At 39.4% G+C, this 22,963-nt stretch overlaps 1 protein-coding gene across 1 annotated transcript; it reads left to right on the forward strand.

Moving 5' to 3' along the window:
* Positions 1–1,391: 1,391 nt before the first annotated feature.
* On the forward strand, positions 1,392–12,514 carry LOC139465927 (homeobox protein Dlx1a-like). Its single transcript, XM_071247930.1, has 3 exons — positions 1,392–1,805; positions 3,899–4,080; positions 11,008–12,514. Exons 1-3 carry the CDS (start codon positions 1,517–1,519, stop codon positions 11,392–11,394), a joined length of 858 nt encoding a protein of 285 aa, XP_071104031.1. The 5' UTR covers positions 1,392–1,516; the 3' UTR covers positions 11,395–12,514.
* Positions 12,515–22,963: the final 10,449 nt, after the last annotated feature.

A 22,963-nucleotide genomic window follows, 5' to 3' on the forward strand; every position in this document is an offset into this window, starting at 1 on the left:
AAGCAGTTCCACGTGGATAGTATTTGTTTTCAGAGATCGCTAGACACTGCCCTCTGACCGGCCTATCGCACACAGGAATAATGTTGCCCTCAATTATCCAGTCTTTTCTCACTTTCCCTGTGTTCGGTTTAATGAGGCGCGAGGCATCGCGAAAAAAATTCCACTAATTCGTGTTAGGGTATATTGTGCCTAAATTGACAGAAATAAATTATAGTCAATTTTGGTAATTTTTTTCACGCTTGTTTCAATGCAATTGAAACGTCTCATACGGGTTCATATTACCCCCATGAAGACGAGGCTGTAGGTTGCCTTTATGACGTTAGTGTAACGCGGGGCAGATTATGGGATGTAAACACTGGTGTATTGTTCGCAAGTTTGCTGGATAATTTATAAAAGTTATCGGGATAATCAAATAAGAACAAGGAAAAAACCGCAGATTAAAATACGAAACTCATGCCACTCGAAACTCGGATATTGCGGTACTGATTAGCTTCACCACAGCCTAAACAGCTTTGTAAGAACTGAAGCCTTTTTATATTAACAATTAAAATTACAACAATATAATTATCTCATTTTTCATATAACGAAAGATATAAATATTCAATGTCCTTAGGCAGTAACAATAAGTCCATATTATTTGCAAGGCGTTTTTAATCAATAGATTGTTGACAAGTGTTCATTAAAAACTATCATGAAAATTGTTTTTAATATCTTTAAAAGGTAATGCGTGTTTCATATTTCCTTGTGAATCAATATAATAATATAACTCATGTTCTTTAATACAATTCCTTGAATTAATGTGTTAGAAATCTGATTATTGGGTCTGAGAAATATGTAGAACTTTATCTTGAATTCGTAGTGCGTAAGTGGTTGTGTAAAAAAACACATCCACCTGAAAGTGCCAAATCTGAGAATATGACGCCAGTTTATCTAAGACGTCGTGATCTCGATCGACAGATCAACACCCTCTCCCCTCTGCCATCACTTGACGATGTTTTGATTTTGAAAACCTCTTTAACAAGTTTAAGATTAGCTATTGTCTCCCGCTCGACGAGATTGGAAATCAGGTTGAACGGGAACAATTGTTTTAGTAAAAGAACACTCCGTCAGTCCGTGGTAAGGTTCGCTAAGCTTGTCTGCCGGTAGCCGGTCGGCGAAATGGTAGCGAGCTCCAGGCCTCAATCGTCGGGACAGTCTTCTAAGCCTCTTACAGACTCCATTCACCGTCATAATAGCGCGCCCATCGCCTTGTGTTGCTCCGTCGCATCGCTCCACTCACCGCTCAAGCCGTCTTCAAATCTCGTGATTGACAGCTCTCGTTACCGGCAACCAATCACAGCGCTCTGGAGGCGGGGCTTGGGTGGTCGGGAGTATGTATTGGTATATTTTGGGGGCCAACTTGGCTGATTTAAGTGGTAGTTTGAGGAACTAAGGACTAGCAGTATACAGGGATACTGATCGTCGGACAGGCCATATTTATCTCAAAATTACCCCTAATAACACTGAAGTAGACACGATGTTGAACATGGCGGGTGCTATGGACGGTTTGGAGCAAGAAATGGTAGGCAAGTCTGCCTTCATGGAACTACAACAGCAGATGCCTCCATCAATGGGGCACCCAGCGTACCCTATCCGATCTGGCTACCCTCCTCAACATTCGCAGCACGATGTTTTTACATCGCAACCTACCAGACCTCTAGCGTACCCGTTTCCTATGAACAGCATGGCTCCCACATCGTACAATCCTCCAACAAGCCACCCGTTCTCTATGTCACCCTACCAGACCCCGTCGCCTCCTAGAGATGGTGAGTACTGTAGCGTTGTAACAGGCTTCTTGTCATCATAACTATAGAAATTGTGTACCGCAATCAGCGCCGGATGACCCGTATACACCGAATTACAAGACAATTTGTGTTTCTAAACGCCGTGTTTACATGTCAAAGTTAGGCGAATCGCTTCACAGGACGGCCATTAAAACCCATTATATGTCATCCGTAAATCGGAAAATGATTAAGTAATTATGTTTGTGTCTTAATGATCACGGCAACCGTCTAATAATTACTACAACGTCAAAATACTTCAGTACACGATAACTCAGTCGGACGGGACATTTAACTCACGGTACACTTTTCCGACAGTTTACCAACGGGAACAATAATAGATTCTTATACAATTTCAAATACTCATACTAAACTGTTTACATGTATGTTGATATGATGAAATACATTGAACAAAACATTTCCATTAGTTAAAACACGATGTGATTTGACATGTAAATCTCTCGTTCTGCATCACGTAAAGAGTATTTCGCCTCATAAGGGACACGACATGCATCAACGCCAGACAATGGAGAAATATCTACTCAACATGACAATAATATACTGGGGGATAGGCATTGATTGCTATGAATAAACGATAAAAGGTTTGGTACATATTTTCTTTTCAATTGCCGGCACAATTTGCCGTGTCGGTCTTTAGCAAAAGATGATACCGCGCTTTAAAGTGAGTTCCGTCAAGGGGAATCTTCTAAATATTGTGTTGGTGATGAGATTGTTTCGGTTAACCGTGTGCTCAGTGTTGAGTATCACATTGGGTAAAAGTAGCTAAAAGTTGAGGGAAACCCCTGTTGGAAGGCGTGTTGTCATGTCATGTTGTCCTCGGTATAGGGAATATTACCAATAGATCGAGTGTGTGCTACTTGTGAAATAAATATGCCACGTCTACTTCAGGGAATTCATAATTGTAACACTTAGTTTATAGAATTTGTCTGGAGGAAATGACGAAATTATTATTTCAATGAGAAAAGGATAATATTTGTAAGTGGCAAGAAAACGAAAAAAGAATTAGCACATTGTTTGGCTCTATTGAGGCGGTTTTCTTGTTCAGTAATGTTTAAGCACCCGTGTCATTTGTATTTATGTTGATGTTAATTGTAATGTTTACTCTTTGGATGGGTAAAAGGAAAATAACAAATTTTAACGAAATATGTTAAATCTCTCCGTGTGAAGTAAAAATGAAATACCCAACCTGACCCCCGCATCAGATAAGAACACAATACTAAATGTAGTAGTATTGTATCAAAAAAGTACGAACCACAGTTTAGTGGCTCTGTATTAAATTAACGTACTGTTAAATGTAGTCACTCTGTATTAAATTAACGTACTGTTAAATGTAGTCACTCTGTATTAACTTAACGTACTGTTAAATGTAGTCACTCTGTATTAACTTAACGTACTGTTAAATGTAGTCACTCTGTATTAAATTAACGTACTGTTAAATGTAGTCACTCTGTATTAAATTCGAACGTAATAAACTACTCTGCACATGAAAGTATACACTCGAAAGTGGGATTTGATAAAGACAAAATTACAAAAATAAACGTTACTAGACTGAATGGAGTCGCCGAAACACTCGGCACAGAAGGCGGTCAAAATGTACTTTGATACCCGTATGAAATACATCACCATCGATTAACCTTTTCTTGTTTGATCCATTTTTAACCACCATGAAACATGGGTGTATAATTTATTTTGCCCCGTAGTTTATATAATTTTGGTCGCTCTGTTAGAAGAAAAACACAATGTAGTCGCTTTGTTAGAAGAAATTAATAATACTGATCTGTATCAGTTTAGAGAAAATGTATAACATCTTCCGCGTGACCCCGCAGAATGGCGATAGGTGGCTGAAAACTGTTAAAATATGGAAATAATAACCTCAACAAAGGGAGAAGGTTTAATGTCCGAGCCGTGACAATTCACGTTTCCATGAAGACACGATATACTGACGAGGCCAGCAGTGGCAACATCCAGGCTCGAACTCCGTTATGTCGGACACACAATTCACACAGTATTGTCCCACGGTACTTCCAGGAATTATCAACTTTGTATCCTCTCCACAGAAAAACCTCAAATGGACGACCAACTGAGAATAAACGGTAAAGGTAAAAAGATGAGGAAGCCCCGCACCATCTACTCCAGTCTTCAGCTTCAGCAGCTCAACCGTCGGTTCCAGCGAACTCAGTACCTGGCCCTGCCGGAGAGAGCCGAACTGGCCGCATCCCTGGGGCTGACGCAAACACAGGTAAGTCGATCCGTCCCTGCAGCCCTCCTCCCTCAGACCTCCGCTCTGTCGGCCTGCCTGCCCCACAGACACGCTTATATACTTCGACAAAATTGACCAATTTTTGCAAAGGAATCATTTTCTACTGTTAGAGGGGACATTTAACATATTTGATTGGAGCAAAGTATTAGTTTTGTCAACATCAAAATTTGCCTTGATTATACGCAATTTTCTCCAACGCCGAGGCTTAAAATTTCATAATAGTGTGTGATTAGGTGTTTTAGCATTGCCTGCTTAATTTATTTGACAAGACAGCGCACTTAGGGACAACAAATGAGGCTATATTTACGAAATCTTTCATCAACAAATAACAGGCCACGGAACGCCATTGATTTTTGTCTAAATTGTAGTGTTCAAAATAATAACTGGAATAGGAGCGAATTAAACATTATTTTGTGCTATTTCGCGACCGGTCGATACGAAAGTAGCAAGCTAGTTGAAGATCAAACTAACAGTGTTAGACTCAGGTCGAGTCTGGGGGCCGCGCAATCGCACCTGATGTGTTGCGTCACTGTCATAGAGGGCTATACTTACACTTCGCTAGTATTTACGCTACCCTACACAATACGGCTTGAACCCGCTCGGATTTCATCTGAGGGGTCCTGATTCTATCTCCCAACCCGGTGTCACATTTAAAGGAAGCACTGACCCCTCGGGTAGACGTTTGTCACAGAAGCACTCCGTTGCTTCCCACATGACGGACTTATACCGCAGTTGGAATTCTCACCATGTCAAAAGCTGGGGGAAGAAGAAAAAACTGAAAGTTTCTTTGACTGGGATGACATGGCATGTCTCGTTGAGTTTCACACTTTTAATCCGGCGTTGGATCGTGGGGACGATAATACACAGGTGATGATTTGAAGGGGGATCAGGTGTCACCTTTTGGGGGGCGGGATTGAGAAGGGTGTGTGTGTGTGGAGGGTGACATGACTATAATTCTGAAATATGTCAGTGGGGACATTATTTATTTATTTATTTATTTATTTATTTATTTATTTATTTATTTATTTATTTATTTATTTATTTATTTATTTATTTATTTATTTATTTATTTATTTATTTATTTATTTATTTATCATAATTTTATTCCTAAGTGTACAACTACTCCACAAAGGTTTATAATTAAATAGTATAATATTGCGTCTCAAATTCGTTATACGCATTTTCTGTCTTTGTTATTTGAACCTACCCGCCTGGGGTAGAGACGTGGATATTGTAACACCCAGGTGCCCCTCGCTCCTTAATTCAGATTAAAGCCATTTCGTGTTTTGATTTCTACTGACATAGTCAATTCAACAGGGTAACCTTACACAGCTAATTGTTAATTTATTATCTCTTTTCCAAGCGCCCCAAAGACACTTCTAACACAATTTAATTGTTTTGACGGTGTAGCGTTCAACATTACCCGGCCGAGTATCAAGTTGTAGAATCAATAGTCCATATCTGCTCCCATCCCCAGCCGTTAATGAAGTGTGTGGAATTCCGGGGAGACGCACAATTGACGTTAATTATCACAGAGCGCAAAACTTGCTTTTTTCTGCCTGATTTCTACCTTTTTATATTTAAAAACGCTGAAATCGGTAATATATTATTTGATTTTTCAGAGTAGTATAAAACAAACTGGTTATATTTGAAATGAAGTGTCGGTAACAAATCCTATTATTTTTAACATTAATTTACTTAATGTATTTTAAGTGGGTGATTTAAAAAATATTATAAAAATATAAATAATCGAATTAGTAAATGTATATTATGAAACCACTACCATGTCTGAACGCAGAAGTGTACGCAGGTGAACTATCATTAATTTCAACCGTAAACTTACAAAATAAGCAGACCGAATATATTTATTAAAATAGTTTGAATTTTTTTTTCTGCATACAATTCAAATTCAATGCCTGGTTTTCTTAGTTCGTTGGAGCGAACGAAACAGGATGGAGTTTTCTACAAATACCCGATAGATTAGCGTGATATCATTCTGCAGTGGTCTTTACAAAACCCACGGGTCACAAGCAGGGTACGTCATAGCCGTTTAACATCTACCCAACTTATGAATTTAAATGTCAACTGCTCAACGTTTGAACTTATGTTTCTGATTTGCAAACAAAAGGGGAGTCTCATAGTTTGGTTCCCCTTGTTGTAAACCAGATCGTTGCCCCTTTCAAGGTAATCTACGTTCGGATCGGCCAGCTGGTTCACGATCATGCTGTGTATTGTAATTTTTTTATTGTACCTTTTCTGTAGGACATAAAAAACATCTCTTTACTTCAAATAACACACACAATAGTATAATTCATTGCGAAACTATTAACCCCGAGACAACACACTATAAGTAATGATTATTGTTTTTTAAAGTGGTGTTTCCAGTTTTAATGTAAGAAGGTCCTTTCGCTAATAATTATTAAATAAATATTGATACAGACATATTAACACACAAAAGAAATTGAAGTGTTTGTATGGCCAGTGTGACCAACATATTGTTAGATTGTAATGAAATGTGTTCAGGTTGTTGCTAGTAACCTCTATTCTACAACACTGGCCATCGCGTGTAGTCGGCTACTTGGCCAAAATGGACCGTTTCGTTTTTCTTTGATGCTTCAATAGGGATAAATGCGAGAGCCGCGTTCGGATTTGTAAAAGCGTATTTTCTGAAACGTTAAACAGTGTCCGACAACAGGGCTGTGATTCTGCATGCAACCGACAGGTGGTGGGCATTGTGTTCGCGATCAGTGTTTTACGTTTAGTGAAAACAAGCGGTTGACTACCGCTTTCCGCTAGCGTTACCCTTTTTAAAGTATTAAACAACTAACTTTACTTCTTTGTCATAAAACTAATTTTTTAACTGCAATGACCCACAGTCACGATATATGTGACCCACTCTGTGATTCTCTGGCGGGAATGGCACCCGGAAACGCACCGGAACACAGTGTTATTGTATCTGTGTTGTTGAAAAATAATTTGGCTACAACCATGTACATATAATGATAACATCTGATGACCGAAAGTTTGAAATATCTGTAAATGCGGTTTGTAAAATATATCTCTAAAATATCTCATAGCTTACCCAATTGAAATTATTTATTTTCTTCATTATGTTAACATAACAGCAACAAAACATAATATACAAATATTTATAAACAAACTTGATCTGTTTCAATAACAAATTGACTTGTATAAATAGCGAAAGGAAAACACGTTCAGGTGATGTTCCTGTCAAATCATTTCTCTGATTAAATATTCATTGTGTTTGAAGCACACACGACCAATTCCGATTGGTAATATTTGCAAATCAGATTACACTCAATAAAGGAATCACGGATGACAGCTAGAATCTGGGTTTGCCCGCGGGACCTCTGCAAGAAATAACACATGCTTCGGGCAAACAGAATTTGAATTGTTAAATGTTGGGTTTCGTGTTTGGGCCTCTGTCCAACACCATACCCACATACTTGATAGTTTGGGATCTACTCAAACATGCCATATATCTTTTCATACTGGGACGTGATATGCGATAGTACGTGAGGGTTTGAAATACATTTTTTTTATTTAATTGATAAGTTAAAGGAATGTTGACACTTCGGACTATGTTAAGAATGTTGATATATCATTTGAAAGAAAGTGATAACTCAAGCTAGATCGATAAGGAAAGACTGATTTGTGGCGAGGGAACCGCTATCAATAGCGGGTAGATAGAGTATATGTTTGATCAAGTCTGGGAAATTCTTCACATATCAGCAGGGTATTGTCTTTCCTTGTGCCCCCTGCGTCTCCCATTGAGGAGCTGAGTTCTTGACAATACGTCTAGCAGATCAGAGCGCCACGATCTCAGCTGAGTCGCTAGACACCCCAACACTTGCCACAAGCCATTGTGTAACACTACGACTCAACAAGTGTGCAAATTAGCGGAGATCTTTTGATTATGCTAATCTGGCTAATCGCTATTCTGATTGGCTGATAAGTTTTTGTCGGGCGTGTTTGCACGTGAGTTTCGGGCCTTCAGGCGCCGGGACTTTGTGATCCCAAGGATAAGAAAAGTCAAACTTTTGATTTCAGCTATTAGAAGTGTGCACGTATAGGCAGGGGCTTGCTAGCAGGCAGATACAATCATGCCATTTCGTCTCGAGATACAAGGCCCCAAGCGTCACTTTTTGCTTACTACTTCAAAGTACTTCACGACAATAGCGCCAGCCCCGGATCAACAAATATACACTGTTCGGTTTACAAGGGTGTTAAATGTATGATACATATCACTACATTACTCTGTAAATACTATACGTTAATATCTATTAGATGAGTGTCATACTTGAAGTCGTTTGTAGAAACCAAACGGTTCGAACGAAGTTTCTGCTTGTAAAGCTGCATTAAGATATTAAAAGCTAAGTATTTGTTAGATTAAATGAAATGTCTTGTGAGTATTGAATGTATTTGTAAGGCGCCTGATGTCGACTACAGGGGATGGATTGTGGTGTAGCGAGCGTAGTTCCCGTGCCCCTCAAGTATACAAGCAAGGCTACGGGTGTCAGAACTCCAATAGGACATGTCACAAGCGCTTCTCGTCACATTTAATAGGATTCATTAGCCCAGCTACCCCCATCCCCCTCCACGAACACCCGCCTCATGTACCCAACGGAGTTGACTCGCCCCTGTGGTGAGGAAAATAGACATTTGCTTTGGTTCACGGAGAGTGTTTTTGAGGGTTGGAAGGGGTGGGTTATGCCGGATTATTAATTCATCTTTTAAATACCACTGAACTTTCATAAAAGTTAAAAAAATCATCCCCATGGTTCAAGTTGAAGTTTTTGTTTTTTAAAATACTAAGTAAGCTGAAATTATTCCACAGGTTCTTATCTAGAAGTTTATTGCAAACTGGCCAGTTAGAGGCTTGCGTTCAAATCAGAACACTTGCAGCCACATGAGGCTGAGAGTGTGGCCAATAACCATTTATTGTGTAGAGTCAAACCCGTGCCTTGTCCATGTTAGTTGAGAACACAAGCCACTGGACTAACCTACTGCCTGGGTATATATATATATATATATCTATCTGCCCCCGCTCACCCGTTGAGAGCCACATAGACTGTATAGGCTGTTGAGATTGTTATAACCCTAGCTTATACATTTGTAAAACGACCTCACTTGCTGAGAAACGTGTTGATACGGTGCAGTATGAGGGGGAAGAGATGGGCCGGCTTTTGAAGACTGATTTTGCTAGTAGAGCTTTCACAGGGGTTAAGATGTGTAATTTGTAAGGTTACCCCTATCATTTGACCATTAAAGTAATGATATTAGATGAAAAGTAATAAACAGACAAGGTTTTCAAATAGCCGACAAAGGGCACCCGAGACAAGATGTCACTTTCTGAATGGGTAGTAATGAGCTTGCGAGTATTTGAAAACATCCGTGAAGCCAAGTGGCAAGCCTCAATGAATTTTGAACAGGTTTTTATTTGTAAAAGAGAAGTGAAAGAGAGGAGAGTCTTGTTACTAAACTTCTACAAGATTATCATTATGGTTGATAATGAGGGCTAATACCGCTGGTACACCGGTAACGTCTTGTGCTACTGTAGCACGTGACAGAGCGTGACTACCTATATACCTACGACTGGCAATCTCGCAACGTGTGTACATTAACACTGTCGATATCAATGCATAAATTCCTTAAACGATATTGACTGGCAGTGCAATGGCTGGCCTATTTCGAGTACGGCCAGACATGATAGCTAGATCGATGTCATCGAAAGTCAAAATATGTTGTCATGTAACTCTAGCTGCATGTCACGGCAGGGTCGGGGTGAGAGATGGGGGGGGGGGGGGGGGGGGGGGGTCTGATGGAATTTACGATGACCCTCATGACACACGTACTGTGACGTGGGTACACCGACTTTCACTATATAGGCTTGGTTACGTCTCTGGCCTGTGTTAAAGCTGATTCACCGATGTTCGGCCGATAGAACAGTAGGGGGTGGGCGCTTCAGGGACGCGGATTTCTACTATGGCTTTGTCCCCGAGTATCGACGTCTCCACCGTCAGGCAGGCCCTACCCTACCATTATAAGACTCGGTTATTGTGCTGAGATACCCATCCACTCGGGTCACAGAGAGTTGGTCTACCCTGCTATTACAGGGCTGTGGTATTGTGCGCAGATACCAGACACAGAGATATCACTTCCACACACAAGCATTGCCGTCCAAAATAGCTCACCTTATCACGCTCAGAACATAAAGGTTAACGAAGTTTGTTGAACATCTGGAAAGATATGGTTCTGGGAATGACGACTTTATAGAACTTTGGGAAGGTGATTGCTGTTACAAGAACTCCTGAAAAAAGTTAAAGGACATATTCTTTTATATTATAATATTAACCTTCCCTGGTATGACGGTTTAACCATAGTAATATGGAGCAATCGGGTGTTCTTGTTTTGAGTAGTATAGAAATACCACATGCCGTGTGTTAGTTTACCCGAATTTGTTGAAATAGTTCCACTATTATTGCCTTGATAAATATAGTTCTGACTCGGAGATGAGGAGACTTCATCCTTCTGATTGTTATATGCCCGTCTGGAGACATATAAGCCATCTACACACACTGACTGAACTATTGATTGCTTTACAGGAAACTAAAAGCTTAACAATTATCCGACTTTTAATTAAATATATCCTATGTCTGTAAATCCAATCTGTTCATCAAGTGACTGCTTTGGTGATTTTGGCCACTCTTTATTATTGCTGTATGTTTGAGTCACCCGATGGTAGCTATCCACTGCCACATCCAATACTACCAGCAATCAATGTATGACTTGAATGTAGCTTTCGTGTTTATTGTCAGAAAGACTTTATTGTTCGATGTATGTTTTTTCTTTCACATTTCTAAAACGTTGTTTCTCCTCTTCCAGGTAAAGATCTGGTTCCAGAACAGGCGTTCCAAGTACAAGAAGCTGATGAAGCAGAACCCCAACTCGACCCCACCACAACCCCAGCAGCCACAGCCACAGACATCACCAGTGCCACAGCAACAACCTCAACCCCAGGCCCAACCTCAGCCCGCCGAGCTACCTCCGGCTCAACCCCAAACACCACAACAGTCAGCAGCCCAAGGTCAAGGTCAAGGTCAACAGCCACAGCCTCTACTTCCGGTGTCGTCGTCCATGAGCCCCCAGCCAGTGTGTACCTGGTCTGACTTAAGTAACAATAACCCATCAACGAATTCTTATATGTCTATGTCTCACTACTCCTGGTACGCGCACAACAACATGAACTCCCAGCAGTCTCTTCTCACATAACACGCACCTGCAGTACTGGGACTATTTAATTAGACTTTGACCACGATGTAAGTGGGCACTGTGTGGGCTGGCCCTTGTCTGACAGGGGTACACTTGGTGTTGTGACGTCATCTTAGACTTGAATTACGTGGTATGGGCGGTATGTCATCAACGCCGGAGAAGGCAATGTGCCTAGGGCAGTGGCACCCTTCCACAATATAGGGGAAGGACACTCATTACTGACATCATAGACTATTTCCTGCGCCACCAACAGAAAGGACTCCGGCACAAACTCACACGAATCTCTTGCCACGACAACAAAGATGGCCAGCCCATGTGGGAGTAGACCATGTAGTGCCCCCACGGCCAGCATTGTCCTGCTGCAGGCGAGTTAATTGGCCGGAGGGCGGTGGACATGGACGGACAGGACCATTGTGCTCAACTTATCATCCCCGGGACGCAAGTGCAAAAACCAAACCCCGACTGGCCTCCTCCTCGCCGGGCGGTGCGTTTCAACCCTAACTCTCACCTAAATGGACAAGTCTCATGATCCCTATCTCGTACCCTTTGGTCTGTGACAACAAGGGATGGCTAGGGAACACATCCCCAACAATATAAATGCATTCATCCGGGCACAAGATATTATCTTTAATTTGCTTGGACATCTCAGGGTTCACATCTCCCAAGGCAAGTGGTTTTGCTTTCTATCTGTTGCTAGTGACGGCGACTGTGACACTGTAAGAACGGCGACGATGTTAGCAGCCGTGTAGCAGATAGGCTAACCCCATGTCTATACACGTAGCGTGTTATACCTCATAGAGACAGTGAAAGCCGGGCTCACCCCCGAGCTCTGGAGCTTTTTCCGTGTATTACTTTTTTCTTTTTTTTTGTGAGGTGTCTCAAACATATGTTGCGTTCTGTCATTTGCCCGGCGCATTTGATTATAGAAGCTGTTGTGGTTTGGATTTAACTAATGTAAATTATGTACAGTAGATTTGAAACTAATGTGGATTAGCGTCTAGAGTGACATTGGTTCTTGTGTTTTAATATATTGTGTATCTGTCTGTTCGTCCGCTGTCCAGTGACGTTTGAGTGGGCATGTGAGAAAGTGCAGGCAAAGCCACATCGCACTGTGCTAAAATAAAAAAATATGAATGAAAATCTTCTAAATTATGTTGTTTTTGCTGTGCATGAAATCTTTGAGTGCGCGAAAGCAGAGATCTGATGACAATATAGAAGTGGATGTTAGATATGGTATTTGTTCTTATCCCGACAAGAGTTATTTCTCCATTAGACCCCCGCAACAAATACCGACACTCTTCAACATAGTTTGCGTATGGTTTGTGTACAAAATCCACTTGACAAATATTTACTTAACAGTGATTACACAAAAATCATTTCTAAATGCCTTTCCACAATCTTGACATCAGATTTCACTTTTTAAATCGCGCTGTTAAAACGTTGTGACTAGACCGACAGTTCATACATTGAATGAAATGAATGAATATTTGTATGTATCTGACGTTCATTCACTGGCGTATACACTCGGGTACTGATCTACAACCATTTACCAACCAGTCAAGCTAACACTTCATGCGGAGTTTTGTAGGTGTCTTAAGAGGGGGATAATAACTGTCAAATAACTTCATTAAAACATTACAATGACAGACATCATTATAACAAATGTTTACACTGGAGGTTTATCCAGCAGACATGCAATGGTTTCTAAACCATTTTTATGCTTAGTATACAATTCAGTAAGTTGTTATTCAATAGTAAAATATGTACATTTTACCCCACAATATTGATGGAGGTATAGAAGTATTCGCCGTTAATTTCAATAGTAAAACCAAATATTCTCTAAAACCTGTACTACTTACCACACATTGTTTGAACAAAGTATTAAAATTGTTGACGTTGTTACTACAAGTATTTAAATAATAATAAAAAATTGAATGACAAAGTTAAAATGATTATTCATTTTTAATTTTCCTTTATCGCAAATATGAATTAAAAATCAAACTAAACACGAGCAACTAAATTAGTTCCAGTGATCTGTGATGTTATATATATTTAAACATGCAGTAAATGATAATGTGATGCATGGAGGCACACGGAAAAACGTTGCCTTTATGGAACATCAACAGGATATAAAGAAGAGAATTTATGGATGTTAAATTCTTTATTATGAGGAACACAAAGTTTCGGAGTATATACATACTCCTTCATAAGATGAATAAATGCTATGAAGCAGAGACCATGTATGTACCTTTACCTATGCTCTCTGAATCAAAGCAAAGGAGAAAACTCCGAAACGTTGTGTTCCTCATAATAAAGAAGTTGACTTCCATAAATTCTCTTCCTCATGTGTATCACTTCCAAATGCGTTTAACTGACATAGTTTAGTACTAAAACTGAACGATTTATGTTTTTTATTTTGCATTGTATTCAAAACAAACGAAGTGAATACAATTCATCGTATTTACTTATTAATTGGCATAAGAAAAGCTGTAAATACCAGAATTGTCGAATTAAGATGGAACCAGAAACGAAAGTCAGGCATTAACGTCAAATTCAATATGTTTGATTTTATACTTAAGGAAGCGCCATGACTGTCTTTATGACAGCTCACCGGATTTGTAGTTGAATATCAGCAGTGATATAAGTATTCCAAAATTTACTGTGACATATTACTTGATTTGAGTTGATCTATGAGATTAGTAAACCACACAATACCGTCGCAGGAAGAGTGCAGACAGCGCAGTAGCAATACACTTCTATATATGTATACTTAATTTACATTCTATTTGATTTCATTATCTTAAAATATTTTTCTCTCCGACAACCATCATGGATTAGTTTGGAACTGTGTTGTTGAATATTGCCTTACTATATGGCGGTGTTGACAGTGGATGTAGAATATTGCTATTCTATTTGGTGCTGTGGAAAGGGGTTTTGTATATTGCTATTCTATTTGGTGCTGTGGTAAAAGGTTAACGATTATTGTATTGCTATACTGTATGTCGTTTTAAAGTTAAGGAACTGTATGTTCAGAGGCTGAGGAATATTGCCATACAAAATACGATGTGGACAGAAGTTAAGTTGTATTGCTTAAATATGACGGCGTGGTCGGGATGTGAAATATATATGAGTTGCCATAGTTTGTATATTTTTCTCAAACTACAAGAAACGATCATAATATTTGTATAATTAACCTACATACTGCTGTAAATTAGATGGCCCCCGAGCTGGTTTAAATGATGGGTTCGCATAACCTAAAAATCCAGCCGCATTGTCTAAAAGCGAAAACTTGTGATACGTGTAAAGTTGCGTTTTTTGGGGAAGGTGCTGGCTTGGGAGAAAATATGTTGAACGTGAATTGTACTACAATTTGTCTGTAATAGGATTTCTTTTGGGGAGATATCTTCACTTCTTGAAGATTATATTAGACTGATCATATAAGTAAAAACAACCAGCGGTAGCTACACATGCATGTGTTGTGGCTGAAACACGAATGAAAACAAACGACGATTGTCTTCAGGTATATGAGTGGACAATTACATACGCTATCAGCACAGAGTACGTCCATGTTTGCTGAATATTATAAATTTCATGTAAAAAACATGAAATTAACCCTAAACACATGTCTAGATACAAACTGATATACATGATAACAAGTCTTACGCGTCTCGTTGCGGTGGACACGGACCTTACTTGGGAAACAACTTTGAATGCATTCATAAACACATGCTCAGGATAAAGTCGAAATCGTACAATCGACTCTGATTTTAACCGAAATTTCTTGTGAATATGGAAATGGTTTTGTCGTTTTTATTTACCAGTATAATAAACTATGATAACTGATTACCCCGAACTGCGTTAGAACGAACTTATGACAGTGAAGCAAACTGAAGATTCTGCTTGATTTGTCCCATTTAACATGTAAGTTATTTGAACTAGGTCGGCTATACATTGGAGAGTGGAACCCTATCAAACTCGTCAACTATCAAACTGTCCTGACACATGCAAATGAACATTTTGACGATCAATCTTTATCTCTTTTAAATGTGTTTTGATGAAGCTATTCTGAGATATCTGTCACGCTGACTCTTGGAATAATGGATTTGACAAGACGAGGTGATTCCTCAAAGTTGCCCATTCCGTGAGCGCTCTCTTTCATCTCCCGTTCCTCCGCCACATCGCCAGTTATGTCAGAAAACTCAGCTTTAGGTCGATGAGAAGCACATCATTTGTCTTTCTGAATCCAGGGGCCAAGCTATAGGAAAAAAGGACATTTTGTGATATTTGGCAATTATTATACGTTAGGAACGGAGAGGTAAAATTATCTGCCGGATACTCGGCTAAATTAGCTGCTGGATCGATTGGAAATTGCTACCTTACTATGCAAGACCCTTCCATAGGATCTTGATTGGCTCGCGCAGGCAAACATGACTTAAAACAGACAGCATAGCGATTGTGATTCATTATTCCAGCCATGAGGTTTTAACTTTCAGTGCGCCGAGGCTTCGATTTTGCAGTAAATTATACTTAATGACTTTATAACTGAATACGGCGCATCATATATCTGCGATGGGCCTCTTCAAGCCCAGGCAACACTAGCGTGTAAATGGCGGCAGATAATAGGGGATAATTAGATTTGCAAACATGGCTGACGGGACAAACACGTAGACGGTTCAAAGGAATCTCTCGATGTTTAATCTCTGCATTGAGCAAATATCAAAGCTTGGCATCTTCAATCTGGTTGTGATTGTTGAGAAAGTTTTCATGTCCCGCATTGGCATCACGCAATGGTCGCCAACAGCTGACCGTTATCGGTTGGTCGCTTCGCGAAACCTTCGAGAAGTTGAATGTAAGGAGGCAGTTTACTGCTGTTGGAAACACGTCTTAAAATGGTCATTGGATTGTTAATACCTCAGTTATGTATCCCCATAATCGAGGTGGAAGGAAAAAGGAAACATACATTGTTATATTCCAAAAGCATTTACTATTTAAAGTATAAATAGTATTGCTACACTTATATATGTGTTTCATCTCACAAATATTCTTCAACAGTAAAATTATCAGCACATTACAAGTGTAATATTTTCACGAGATAACAACTCCGTGTACATATTAATAAACGCGACAACACCTTTTCCATTTTGACAAGACATCTCTAGAACTTGTACAAGCGCAAATGTTTATCTTTCACTTGTCAAACCAAAGAAAGGTCATTGGATGGCAGGGACCACATTGACCCATGGGATCTGCATAATTAACGAAATGAGTAAAATGTTCACAAACCGTTGGTAACTTTATCAGTTGTGATCATTTGAATTAAAATAAGATTTATGTAATTTCAACACTAAAATGTCAAGGATACAATGTGCCCAAAAAGCATATGTTAAAGGTTTTCGGGGGACGCTTTTTTCATATTTGTATATACGATGGTGTGTTTGATATTTTCAGGACAAGATTTATTTTATAATAATTCATCCTGGGTCACCGTCTAGTGCACAGTTAGATTATATTTTAAAGCTTCCTGTTCGCTTATTTTAGCCATACTTTTATCATGTCAGAAACACACTAGGTTACAAAAGTTAAAAAGGCTGGTCGCTTGCCATTTGAATAAATCCGAGCATTTTCATAGCAATATTCCACAGTTTTTCTTTAACTAAAAACTTAGAAATTTCCTGTGAGCCAATATGCACCCTTTATGTATGATTTTAGAGTTTTTCTAATATTTGAATGTGACCCAAGCTGATTTTCATAGGAGATGTATAAAAAAGTATTACAAATATGTGGCAAAAAGTTCCTCTTGGACCACTGACTTGCCCAAACTGACATGTTCTTTTATAGTTCTAAAATCGGCATTTATAACCATTTTAGTCATACGTGTTCATATGACCAGAAATCCCAAACTTACAAGTGTATAAAGTCTGGTTGTTGACCATCTGAACAGGTCTGATCATTTGTTATACATTATTGCAAAGTATTCTGGAACATTTGACATTCTAGTGAGCCAAACTGACCTCATCCTGCACCGTCCTTTATTTCGAAGAAGAAGTTTAACTTAAGCTTCAGTATATCGATGATCTCATATTGTTCAATAACCATTAAATAGCTAATTCCCTTCCACTGATTTACCCACCTGAACTAGAAATAAAGGAGACCGGTGAGACCGCCTCATCTGTTTCATATTTTGATCTGTGTATAAAGATACAAGTGACAAAAACACTTTCCATAAGATTATAAGATAGGAGGGATGACTTCAACTTTCAATAGTTAACTTTCCCTTTATGTTGAGCAATATTCCAGCAACTCCAGCCTTTGGTGTCTACATTTCACAACGTTTGAGGTACAATCGTGCATGCTCCTTCTACCAAGATGTCAAAGAGCGTCAAACGCCTCTTGCTCAGAAGTTGTTTGATCAAGGTTACAACATTCAAGGTCCCGGGAAACATCCGAAATAAATTATAGAAGACATGTAGAGGACATTTCCAAATCTGATGTATCAGTGACAAAAATGATGTCCGTTGCAATTCCCTGTTTTTTCATGTGTACAATTGACCTGCTTTTGCATGTATTTGTGACGGATGCCACCGGTGGGGTAGGATCCTCTCACCTTTTTCTATATGAGAGTGATTCGTGGAAGCATGCTTATGATATACTCGGAATTGTACGAACGCTGCTTTTGGCAGAGATTTCTTTTGAATATGGAAAGGGTTTTGTCGCTTTTATTAATATGATACTTTGACTTCTTTATGAAGTTTCTTTGACAGTTTTACGATGACATGGCATGGTTTACGTTTAATCCCTCAATTGTGAGGGGATTCAGGAATACATGGGTAAGAGGCAATGAGATAAATATCTCTGTTGAACTTGTCTTGTTTACTTTTCACATTAATGTCAGTTAAAGTTCATATGATTTAAGAAACATTTACTAATTTTGTAACATTCAGGTAATGTTATGATCTTATGATCATTATCTTGCTAAGATATATCAAACAACGATTATCGTTACTTTTGACCATGATACTAACCAAAATCCTTCCTTGATGCACAACAACCAAACCATTTTTTTCCGTGAAGCACCTATCATTTTTGACATACGTTTGGGGCAACTGTCTTCATTTGTTGGTAATTCTGTTTTGATTAACTGACAATATTGACAATGAATCTCATACTTAGTCAGACATTTTGTTCAGAGATATATTTTCACTTTTACAAGTGGCATGTGCATAGAGGAAGCTGGCGTGAAAATATAGGAAAAAATAATTGTATGAACATGATCGCAGGGATATCATCTAAGTTCCCTGAGATAATTCAAGGACAAAATAATCCTACAGGGTGGTTGTGTTCAGTTCGTCCCAAAGCCACGTACCAAGAAAAATCTCGGAATTTATATCATAAATATTTTTCAATCGTTTAACCCCCCTTGCAGAAATTCTGCAATTATTGACAGAGAAGGAACCAGGCTAATTTGTGAGATTCACCAATGTCACAAATTGGTTGTAATTAACAACACAGAGAGTTCTCTGATTTTTTGTTCTCTGTGTGGACATTTGATTTGTCCACATCGGGAGAGGGACTAAGCAATGTTTCTCCACTACGTCTACAGAAACAACATTGTATTAATCAAAGTAGTCAATTCGTCATCTTAAATCACACAAATTTTCCAATTTTACCACAAAGAAAAATAACCAAAACAAATTTGTCAACTCATTTGAATTGTGAGACCTAAGTAGCATGATACAATTACCCTAAAAGACGGTCTGGGTCCTTGCGTAGCGGGGCGCAGGCTACTTCGAAAACTTCCCAATGCTTTTCTCAAACGGGTATTAGGAAACAAAGGCTGAATCTTCTACAAGTGAGCGGCATTGTCGAAGTTTTCTAAACCCAGAGACGAGGGGCAGCAGAGCTCTCAATGCGAGTGAGTGTACTACTATCGCTGGGGAAGGGGCGACATGAAATTAACTACATTATGCCCTCGTTTCGTTCGATTAATTCCGCTCGAAGCGATGCGAGGCTCGGCGACTGCACGGAGCCAGGGCTGAGAAGGGGGTGGATCCAGGCTATTCTATAGCAGCCTGGCTATACCACCGTTCTGACACACGGGACTAGGGACATTGTTCCCCCTCCAAGAACTCTTCAGCCCCGCAGAGAGTAAGAAAAGCCGTGATTGTCAGCTTTTCTATCCTACATTGGTCGTCACGGTTCGTGGTCCCATGGTCCTTCAGTATGTCTCTTCCTGTCCGCGCTCGACTCATACTGTTGCATCTACACTACCGTTCACTGTGGGACGATGAAAAAACTGTTCGCCGCCTTGCCTGTTCGCTTGGACGCTTTTTCCACTCTATAGAGTTCTAGCACAGCGACTTTTATGCGCTAGTTTATGAAGGCTACTACAACACAATGGAGCTTGGTCTGTACAATAGGTCGGCAAAAACGAGCAACTGCGAGGCATTTTCCCTCTTCTTTCACGCTGACGCTACTAGGAGCACCGCCCCATGACTGGGCCATGACAAGCTCTTCAATGCTCGCTCAACGAGGACCTATTTAACTCCGACAATGAAGTAAAACCAATATTTGTCCTGCCGATTTGTCGCTCATTGCTACTTGTATACCCTTAATGATGTTGCTAGCATATAAAACAGCGGTAGCGAGCCCCCCAGAGCCAGAGAGGGGTCTGTGTACAGTGGGTTCAGGGCGCCCCTCCCCGGGTACCCCTCACTACCTGGCTTCAGCCTACCCGGGTCACCGTACAAATTATATCTTCATTTCAGGAGGTCGTCACCACTTGAAAAGCGAACCAGTTATTTCAACGTGTGTGTGAATGTGAAGTCAACATTATGTATGTCCTCTTCAACACTACTCTGCTTTGTTGTGTTTCCTGGTGTTACAAGCGTGGTTGTACTCAGATATACCATTTATACCTGGTTGTACTCAGATATACCATTTATACCCTGGTTGTACTCAGACAAACCATTTATACATGGTTGTACTCAGATATACCCTTTATACCCTGGTTGTACTCAGATACACCATGTATACCCCGGCTGTGCACATATATATACCATTTATACTCTCGTTGTACTCAGATACACCATTTAGATCCTGGCTGTGCACATATATACCATTTATACCCTGGCTGTGCACATATATACCATTTATACTCTGGTTGTGCACATACATACCATTTATACTCTTGTTGTGCAAATATATACCATTTATACTCCTGTTGTACACAGACATACCCTTTATACCCTAGTCGTTCACATATGTACAATTAATACTCCAAGTCCATTATGATTATCATTATTATATTGTATACCACATCACATGCACTGTTTACATGTCGTGTACTATATATGCCATGTGGCCCCATCACACTGTTAGAAAACATCTGAATATGAACAGCAGTTATACCCTGACTAGAGATATAGTATTTACATCCTGATTTACAGATATAATAGTTATAGCCTGACTGTGCCGCTATAACAAGTAAACCCTGAGTGTACATATATATCATTTGTACCCTGGTTTAAACAGCTATAACATTTATACCCTGACTGTACATATATAACATTGTTTACCCTGACTACAGATCTGGTATTCATACCCTGGTTGTACGGAAATAATAGTTATACCCTGTCTGTACATTTAACATTTATACCCTGGGTGAAAACTCATATAACGTTATACTCTTGTTATCCTCGTACAGCCTTGTTGTACACAGTTAGACAATCACATACTGGTTGTAAATGTATATCATCAATACCCTTACTGTAATCATCCAACTTGTATACCCTTGTACAGAAAGACAACGTGGTGTACACTTGTCGTACATTTATAACACCTTTACCCTGGATGTGCACAGATAATATGTCTAAAACATGTGTATACTAATGTGCAACATTCTTACACAGAGAAAATATTTATGTTCTTGTTGTACAATTATACAATATTTACACGCTGGTTGTACACAGATATATCATTAATAGCCTGATTATGCATATATATTTATCATTGGCTTCAACCAGAGTATAAATTCTAAATCTGGCTTCAACCGGAGTATAAATTCTAAATCTGGCTTCAACCGGAGTATAAATTCTAAATCTGGCTTCAACCGGAGTATACGATTAGTGTCAAGAAAGATTTTCAGTGTAATTGTCATATAATTTCCACAGCTATTTTGCCCTTTACGCCAAATGGAATCTGTTTCGACAGAAATTCTTGGTTGGTTGTTCTCATTGACAATTTATATATATTTATGGTCCATCTGTATACAACCAGCATAAACATTACATATAATGTCGGTCCTTGTGTAATGTCTATCCTTGTTGTGTAATGTCTATCATTGTGTAACGTCTATCCTTGTGTATGTCTATCATTGTGTAACGTCTATCCTTGTTGTACAGACACCTTACATTTATGCCCTCAGTACACAGGATAAAACTATATTCTCTGTCTCTACATCGTTTAACATTTCCACTGGTAACTTTATACAATGGTTGACGAAATGATGCGAAATATTATGGAGAATATTTATTGTGTATTACACAACATGTCAGGGCAACTTTCCGCCCTGAAACCTTCAGTGGCCCTGAAATGTCGTGTATATAAGAAGAATGTAAAGCAGTTGTTATCCCTTATATTCCTTATCATTTGTTTATCCAACTTTGAAATGCCAATACAGACTCTCGTGGTTGAACACAGTGGTACACTTTGTAACCTGGACGAATACTACAGTAGAAATAAAAGCGACAAAATCCTTTCCCCATTCATAAGTAATATCAGCCAAAAGCAGAGTCGATGATGCTATTCCGACTTTATAAGAAGCATGTGTTAATCAATCACTATCACATAGTGATGTTGCCAAGTGTTCAGGAAAATCTGAGCGTATCCTGCCCCACCGGTGGCACCCGTCACAAACACATGCAAAGGTAAGTAAATTGTTCTCCTGAAAAAAAAAACACATGGAAACTTAGTCAAAATAAGGAATTATATCGGACATCATTTTGGTCACTGATGCTTTAAATGTGGATATGTCCTCCGCATGTCTTCCATAAAAACGTTTTGAAAGCTTTTCTGAGGCCTTGAATGTTGTAACCTTGATCAAACAACTTCTGAGCAAGTGTCGTATGACGCTCTTTGAAATCTTGGTAGAAAGAGCATGCTCGATTGTACCTCAACAGCTGAGAAATGCGAACACCAAGGGCTGGAGCTGCAGGAATATTGCTCGACAAAAGGGGAAAGTTGACTTTTGGAAAGTTGAAGTCATCCCTCTTGTCATACACTCTTGTGGAGAGTGTTTTGTCACTCTGAATCATTATGTATAGTTCTAAATATGACACAGATGAGACGGACTCACTGAACTCCTTTATATCTAGTTCATGTGGATAAATCAGTGGAAGGGAACTGGTCATTTAAATGTTATTGAACGATATCAGATCATCGATAAACCTGAAGATCAAGTTTACTTCTTCGCCAAATTACCTTGTTTTAACTTTTCCAATCAGAGCAGACATTCCGATTTCTATGCATAAAGAAACAGATCAGCAAGAAGGGGGGCGCCATTGGTGCCCAT

This window comes from Haliotis cracherodii, unplaced genomic scaffold, assembly GCF_022045235.1.
Source record: "Haliotis cracherodii isolate W230 unplaced genomic scaffold, xgHalCrac1.p SCAF_18, whole genome shotgun sequence".
Lineage (NCBI taxonomy): Eukaryota > Metazoa > Mollusca > Gastropoda > Lepetellida > Haliotidae > Haliotis > Haliotis cracherodii.

Excerpts from the sequence above, each read along its gene's own strand:
- LOC139465927 (XM_071247930.1), top strand. The coding sequence starts at position 1,517 with ATGTTGAACATGGCGGGTGCTATGGACGGTTTGGAGCAAGAAATGGTA. Across the intron at positions 1,806-3,898 it reads CCCGTCGCCTCCTAGAGATG|AAAAACCTCAAATGGACGAC; the intron begins GTGAGTACTGTA and ends TCCTCTCCACAG. Across the intron at positions 4,081-11,007 it reads TGGGGCTGACGCAAACACAG|GTAAAGATCTGGTTCCAGAA; the intron begins GTAAGTCGATCC and ends CTCCTCTTCCAG.